This window comes from Lonchura striata, chromosome 19 (assembly GCF_050655825.1).
Source record: "Lonchura striata isolate lonStrDom1 chromosome 19, ASM5065582v1, whole genome shotgun sequence".
Lineage (NCBI taxonomy): Eukaryota > Metazoa > Chordata > Aves > Passeriformes > Estrildidae > Lonchura > Lonchura striata.
The window spans coordinates 1,838,765-1,846,744 of record NC_140721.1 but is presented as its reverse complement, the minus strand read 5'-3'; the positions used below and the strand labels follow the sequence as shown (position 1 = coordinate 1,846,744).

Genomic DNA, 7,980 nt, shown 5'->3' with positions numbered 1-7,980 from the left:
CTCATTCACCCCCACCACGCGCGGCGGCGGGGCCGCGGAGCGCTGCCCTGACGGCGGCCGCAGCTGTCGCCTTCCCGGGCGGCGGAGCGGGGCCGCCCGCCCGCGCCGGCTCCGCATGAGAAGCGCCCATGTGCGGGGCACCGGGCGGGGCGGCCCCGGCCCCACTGATCCCCGCCACGGCCCCCGAGCGAACCGACAGCTGCGCGGGGCAGCGCCCGGTGCGCGCCCGACGGGGCCGGGGCTGCCGGGGCTTTGGAGCGCCCGCGGGGGCTGCGAGGCCGCACCTCGGCCCTGGAACCGCCTCGCCTGCCCGGCCGGGCTCCGCATCCCCCCCGGTCCCGGCTGCCCCCCGCGCGGAGCGGGTTAGCTGCCTTCCTTTTTCTTACTGTCTTTCAATTTATGCCTTCCCGGTTTTTAATTTTAATTTTTTTTTTCCCCCTCTCAAGGACGAGGAAAACAGACGTGAAAGAGAGCGAGCGCAGTGGGTACGGGCGGGGGATGCTGCGGGCCTCCGCGGCTCTCGGTCGTGCGTGGAAGGCCGGGCACGCTCGGACCCTTCCATCCGCCCTTCCCCTCCCGATCCCCCGCCCGTGCTCAGCCCGCTGGGACGGGGAGAGGGGCGGGCTCGGGGCCGGGGCCAGGCGGCGACACCTCCCCGGAGCGGTGGCTCCGACGGGCAGCAAAGCGCAAGGAAAGAGAAAACTCGTCCCTCCGCACCGCCCCGGCCCCTGGAAGGTAAAAGCGAATTAATTTTTATTGACCAAAACAAAAAGAAAAAAATAAGGTTCACGGCGGTGGCCGGTACTCCTCGGCCCCGGACGTGCGCTGCGAGCGCCGGTAACGGAATCACGGCGAAGTTCCCGGCGCCTCCGCTGTGCCCTCGGCGGTGGGGTGGCCCCGGGCCCGCCGCCCCCTCCCCACCGGGGCGGCCCCGCCGGAGCGTCCCGGGCCGCGGTCCCGGCCCCGCCGCGCCGCTCCTCCCGGGAAAAGCGGCCCGCCTCGGCCTTCTCCTCGACTCCGCGCCCCTTGGGGGACCGGCACCCAAGCGGGATCCCGTTTGTCGCCGGTCCCTCGCGAGGCGCTCCTCCGGCCACCGGGTCTCTCGAACGGATCCGTGACCCCGCGGGGGTGCCGGAGCCCACCGAGCGGCACCGCGCCCGCGTCCGTGCTCCCTCACACCTACCGGGCCGGCCGTCGGCGGGGCGATCGCTCGGTGCGCCGCTCGCTCGCTCGCTCGCTCGGTCGCTCGCGGGCCGGCGGGCGGAGGCGGCGGCGGCGCCCCGGCGGCTCTATAAAGGGGCGCGGACGCCCCGTCCGGCGGCGGCGCGGCGGGCGCGGGGGGCGGCGGCGGCGGCGCGGATTGGCCGCGGCGGGCGGTGACGTGAGCTCTCGGTGCATAAGGCTGCGGCGGCGGCGGCGCCGGGACCATGCAGAGCCCCTGCGCGGCCGGACGGACGGCGGGGCCGCCCCTCTGCCCCGCGCCCTCCGCCCGGCCCGGGCCTGCGCTCCGCCACCGCCGGGCCATGCCACGCCGGGGACACGGGCGGCCGCCGCGCCTAGCGATGCGCGGGGGTAGGTAGGACGGACGGACGGACGGACGGACGGACGGACGGACGGACGGACAGAGCCGGGCGCGACGGTGCCGCCGAGAACGTCGAGGGAGAGTGAACGGGAAGAGAGAGAGAGAGAGAACGACCAGGAGCGGCGGAGCGTGTCCCCGTCCCCGCGTGTCCCCATCCCCGCGTCAGGACGCGCAGGGCGATGTCGCCGCGGCAGCAGCCACAGCCCGTCTGACCGCCACCGCCTCTCCATGCCCCGGCTCGTTATTTATTATTCTTATTATTATTGTTGTTGTTATTATTATATTTTTTCCTCCTTTGATTTCTCATTGGGAAAAGCACTTTGACTCCTGACTGCTCTACCTCAGACCTTAGAAAAAACTCATCACGCTCGCTTTTTTGGCGGTTTTATTTTTAATTTTTTTAATTTTTATTTTTCTGAGCGCCGATCTTTTTAGCCGTTATTGTTTTATTGTTGCTATTATTATTACTATTATTATTATTATATTATCCGTGTGGTTGGTAGCGGCCGGGATCCTGCGGCTGTGTCGAAGAGCTGGGCAGTGGGGGATTCTCCTGTGTACCCCTCCTAGGACACTCGAAAGAAGATTTTTCTTCTTCCTCCCTTTCTTTTTATCCTTCTTCACTTCTCCAAGGCTTTTAAAAGATACATAAACAAAAACAAGAAAAAAGAAAGAAAAAAAAAAAACACAAAACACAAACCAAACCTTCGCCGGTGTTGTCGTCTTTCTAAAAAAAAAAAAAAATTGTTTTTATTTTTTTTTTTCCTTGATACCTGGGAAACCGCTGCCCCCCTCAGAACTAACCAAAGACAATGGTTCACTGTGCAGGCTGCAAAAGGCCGATCTTGGACCGGTTTTTGTTGAATGTACTGGACAGGGCTTGGCATGTGAAGTGTGTTCAGTGCTGTGAATGTAAATGCAATTTGACAGAGAAATGCTTTTCGCGAGAAGGCAAGCTTTACTGCAAAAACGACTTCTTTCGGTGAGTACCGGCCTCCGCCTGCCCCCGCCGCTCCTCTCCGGTCGTTTCTCACCTCCATTTTTTCCCTTTATTTTCGTTGTTTTCCCCGTCGCCAGCGGGACCCACAGGGGCCTCTCCCCGCCCCGAGACACGCGAAGGTCTCAAATCGCGGCTGCTTCTCCCGGTGCTCCCGGGGCAGGGGTCGGGCCCGGGCCCGCTGCTGCCGCCGCTCTCCGCGTCCGCCGGCCGAGCTCGAGTTGCCCAAAGTTCCCTCCAAACTCTGGAGCGGCGGGCCCGGCCCGGGCCAGCACGGCCACTGTCCCGGGCCCGGTGCAGCGGAGCGGGGTGACCCCGCCGGGGCTCTCCGCGGCCGTGAGCCCGGCCTTGTTCCCGGTGCCGCCCGGCGGGGCAGGCACGGTGCGGCGCTCCGCGGGCCCAGCGCATCCCGTGCACCGGAGCCAGGCCGGCCCGAGGGCGGCGGCCCTTGGCCGCTGGAAGGATGGATGGATGGATGGATGGATGGAGAGGGAAAGGGTGACCGACGCTCGCTCGCCGCCGCTCTCCCCCCGGCCCGCTGCGGCGCCGGCATCAATCCCGGGCTCGGAGCGGCCGCCGGTCCCGCCGCCGCACACCGGCGATAAGGGCAAGGATTGACTCGGGGCCGGGGAGGCCGCGGAGCCCCCGCCGTACACCGGCACAGCGCCCGGGCCGGCCCCGAGCCCCGCCGCCGCTTCTCCCCGGGAACGGGCCCGGCGCGGCTCCGGTGCCGGCTCCCGGAGCCCCGCGGGGCTGAGCGGGGCACCGGAGGCCTCCGGCCCCGCTGTCCCCCGGCTGCCCGCGCCGGCCTTGCCCGCACCGGCGGCTGCTCCAGCCGGAGCGCGGCCGGGGCCGGTACCGGCACACAAAACGCGCAGGATTTCTGCGAGCCGCTTGTCAGAGCGCCTAACGCGGGTGTCGGGGCGCGGGGACACCGGGCAGCGCAGCCCCGGCGTTCGGCGGTCCCGAGCCGTGCCCGGGCCGGCCTTGATTTTCATTTTTCAAAGCTATAGTACCGGGAGGAGAGAGCGCTCTGCGGGGATGCTGGGTTTGATGTAAGCCCGTTCCCCGCGGCCGGGCCGCGCTCGGCGGGCGCTGCTGACCGCTGCCCGGCCTCTCCCCGCAGGTGTTTCGGGACCAAGTGCGCGGGCTGTGCCCAGGGCATCTCCCCCAGCGACCTGGTCCGCCGGGCGCGGAGCAAAGTGTTCCACTTGAACTGTTTTACGTGTATGATGTGTAACAAGCAACTCTCCACCGGCGAGGAGCTCTACATCATAGACGAGAACAAGTTTGTCTGCAAAGAAGATTACCTAAATAACAGCAATACTGCCAAAGAAAACAGCCTGCATTCAGGTGAGGCAGCGCGGCCGGGGCGATGAGGGCAGGGATGCGCTCAGCACCGGCTGCTCCTTGGGATGAGACGCTCCTCTCCTTCCTCCTTCTCTTCTTTCTTCTGTCTTCTCCTTTCTCTCCTCTCCCTTGTCTTCCTCTCTCTTCTCCCTTCACTCTCTTATCTCTTTATTTTCCTCTCCTTCTTGTCTCCCTTTTTCCCCTTCTTTTTCCCTTTTTCGTCTCCCTTCTTTCTCCTCTCCCCCGGTCCTATCGCGGGCCGTCCCTCGCGGTCGGTGTTTTCCCCCGGCTGAGCATGACCTGGGTTTGTTCCCCCCAGCCACCACCGGCAGTGACCCCAGCCTGTCCCCGGACTCTCAAGACCCCTCCCAGGACGACGCCAAGGACTCGGAAAGCGCCAACGTGTCCGACAAGGAGACGGGGAGCAACGAAAACGACGACCAGAACCTGGGGGCCAAGCGGCGGGGACCCCGCACCACCATCAAAGCCAAACAGCTAGAGACTCTGAAAGCCGCCTTCGCGGCCACCCCAAAACCCACCCGGCACATCAGGGAGCAGCTGGCGCAGGAGACCGGCCTCAACATGCGGGTCATCCAGGTACCGCCGCCTCCGGGCACCGGGCACGGCTCCGGGGGATGCGGGGGCGAGGAGGGGCGGGAGCCCGGCACCCTCCGCGCTGCGGGGCCCGGGGAAGCCCCGCCAGCCTTTGAAATCGTTATTAGCGAGGCGTCCCGGTGCTTCCCGGGGCTTCCCGGGGCTTCCCGGTGCTTCCCGGGGCTTCCCGGGGCTTCCCCAGCCCCGGCCGGTCCGCGGGGACAGAGCCGCGGGTTTCTTCGTCCTAGAAAAGTCCTAAAGAAGCTGCAAACACTATCGAAATTAATAACCAGAAATGTGAGGGGTTAATGGGTAAATAAGAATGACAACGCGCTGGAATTATTAAAAGGTTTATAAACCCGCAGCGCTGGGGTAATGGGGGGTTAAAGGACCATTAAAGACGAGGTTAGATTGGAGAGGCTCAGTGTGAGGGTAATTAGCAGTAATCTTGTCAGGGTAATAAGAATTAACTCGATCATTCTTGACCTGCACTCGGTGGGGAGCGGGGCCGCCGTCACGCGTGGGTTCGGCCGCGCCTGGAGCGCGGCTCGGTGCGCACCGGGCACGAGAGCCCGGGAAAGGGGGAACAGGAAAGGGGGAAAGGAAAGGGGAACAGGAAAGGAGAAAAGGAAGGGGGAAAGGAAAGGGGGAAAGGAAGGGGGAACAGGAAAGGAGAAAAGGAAAGGGGAACAGGAAAGGGGAACAGGAAAGGGGAACAGGAAAGGGGAACAGGAAAGGGGAACAGGAAAGGGGAAAAGCGCGGCCCGGGATGGGGATGGGGATGGAAGGGAAGGGGGGACCCGCGGCTCCCGTGACCGGCGCTCTCCCGCCGCCCCGGCAGGTGTGGTTCCAGAACCGGCGCTCCAAGGAGCGGCGGATGAAGCAGCTGAGCGCGCTGGGCGCCCGGCGACACGCGTTCTTCCGCAGCCCGCGCAGGATGCGGCCGCTCGTGGACCGGCTGGAGCCCGGCGAGCTCATCCCCAACGGGCCCTTCTCCTTCTACGGAGGTGGGTACCGCTCCCCCGCTGCCTCTCTCCGTGCCGGGCTCCGGGCGGCTCTGGCCGTGCCTCCCGGCTCCCCGCCGCCCATCGCGGGGCTCCCGCACCCGGGGGCGGCCGTCGCCGCGCCGCCGGCGGGATCCCGGCGTTCTCCCGTTGTTCCCCCGGTGTTTCGGGAGCGCCGCTTCGTGTCGGCGTCCCCGGCGCTCCGCGGGAAGGGGGTCCCGGGGCTGCCGGAGCCCGGCCAGCCCGGTCACGCGTCTCCCCTGGGGTCCGTGGGTGGCACCCCGAGCCCCCCCAGCCGCGCCGTGCCCACTCGGGTACCTGCCCGCCTGTTACCTTCCCTCTGTCTCTCTTTGTCCGCCAGATTACCAGAGCGAGTATTACGGCCCTGGAAGCAATTACGATTTCTTCCCGCAAGGACCGCCCTCGTCTCAAGCGCAGACCCCCGTGGATCTCCCGTTCGTGCCCTCCTCGGGGCCGTCAGGGACCCCGCTGGGGGCCATGGACCACCCCCTGCCCGGACATCACCCCTCGAGTGAGGCTCAGCGCTTCACCGACATCATGTCGCACCCCCCGGGAGACTCGCCCAGCCCCGAACCCAACCTGCCCGGGTCCTTGCACTCCATGTCCGCGGAAGTTTTTGGGCCCAGCCCCCCATTTTCGTCGATATCCGTCAACGGTGGTGCTAACTACGGCAATCACTTGTCCCACCCTCCAGAGATGAACGAAGCGGCTGTGTGGTAGCTTTAAACAAACTGGGTCTAAGTAAGTGATGATCATCTAGTCTGCTTATTGTTATGGTGTACAGAAATGAGTTCATATAACATCTCTCCCGCCCTAAGACAATTTTACCTTGGGAACGAACTGAATCCGATCGCTCCAAGGCAAGCTTTGCTCTAGACCAGGACAATCTCCATGTTATGGTTGTATCAAACAAGCAAGGGGACTTTTTTGTACCATTGACAAAGGAACTGGGGAAGCTGTACAGTAAAAGTGCTGCCATTCCGTAGGATGGCGTAAGTTTGATTACCCTGTCGGATGTCATCCTAAGAGCCACAATCCTTAGAAACTTCTCGTTTAAAAAAAAAAAAAATTAAAAATAATTGAATGAAGGAGAGGTCAAAGAAAAGGGGAAAAAAAGCTTCAAGAACTCTCTATAGCGTTCCTGGTTAAGGATGGTTCTGGCATTATGAATCTGTTTGTTCATTTTTGTCTCTCAGAAAGTTCGACAACAAGAAACTCTTTTTAGCTTCAACCATTTCAGCCTGCTGATGATCAGGTGGGACAACTTTTCCTTTTTCCTTTCTTTTTTTTTTTTTCTTTTCTGTTTTGTTTCGGTTGTTTTGCTTTGTTGGATTTTTTTTTGTTTGTTTGTTTATTGTTGTTTTTTTTCCAAAAATAGCAAATACTAAATGTTAAGCCCTCAGCACCAACTCTTCTACCTTCACAAAGCTACACGTACAAAACCTCCTCATCATAGCAAAGGTCACCACCCAGACCTCTAACGAAAATGACTTGAAAAAACAAACAAACAAACAAAAAGTATTCTACCTTCACAGAGAGAGAAAAGCTAAACAAAAAGACTCTATTGAACTAAAAACAGTCAACTGTTTACGTCTAATGTTAAATTCAGGAGCTCAATGTTTTACTAACAAATCCTGTTTTAGAAAAACCTCTTGTTCAAAAGCAAAAGATTTTGAGCAGCCAACCAAAATAGTTCATTTTCTTTTCTGTAGATGTTCTAACAGATTGCAGGGCTTGTGGTTCACTGTGCTAGTTTGTAAAAGGTGTTGTTTACAGAAGGCAAAGAAAAAAAACCCCACAAAACCCAGACAGTTGCCAAATAAAGTAAATATATAGCACAAATACTGTAAGGTGCTTTGCACCAGCAACCCGAGAAGGTGTTTAAAAAGTGTTACAAGGTTAAAAAGAAAAAAAAAAAAAAAAGACAAACATCTTTGCTAATTTTTAGTCCTGTTGAACATTCATGGAATTGTTAATATGACTTATATAGACCCACACAGGTTTTATTTTTGTGTCTTTAAAATAAAAGTCCAAAATATTTAAATTTTATGGTCAAATATGCAGTCAACAGCTGCTACTTTTTTCTTTATATATTAAATTTCTCATATGTCTTTTATTGTTCTAATGAACCTAAGCTTGTGTGACCTCCAGTGCATATTAGACCATTCACTGTATGAAAGAAAACATGTTGGATAAAATTTGTGCGTTTTTAATAAAATTAGAAAATCTGATGTTTAGATAACTTGTGTTTCATTTGATGTTTGAAGCGATTTTTGGAAATTGGTTCTCTCGAGTGAAATAGCCCTGAGAAGGAACGATCCTCTCAGCAGCTAATCCTGGGCAGCTCTTGCCTCTGGTGCCGGTGCAGACAGCGGCCAGAGGCAGCTCCAGCCTTTCCTTCCATCTCCAGATTCAGTTGTGGAAGTCCAAAT

General features: G+C 59.5%; 1 protein-coding gene across 1 annotated transcript; it reads left to right on the top strand.

The window, feature by feature from the left end:
* Window positions 1-1,420: 1,420 nt before the first annotated feature.
* On the top strand, window positions 1,421-7,779 carry LHX1 (LIM homeobox 1). Its single transcript, XM_021524974.3, has 5 exons — window positions 1,421-2,564; window positions 3,706-3,932; window positions 4,249-4,526; window positions 5,365-5,530; window positions 5,889-7,779. Exons 1-5 carry the CDS (start codon window positions 2,395-2,397, stop codon window positions 6,266-6,268), a joined length of 1,221 nt encoding a protein of 406 aa, XP_021380649.1. The 5' UTR covers window positions 1,421-2,394; the 3' UTR covers window positions 6,269-7,779.
* The last annotated feature ends 201 nt before the right edge of the window (window positions 7,780-7,980 follow it).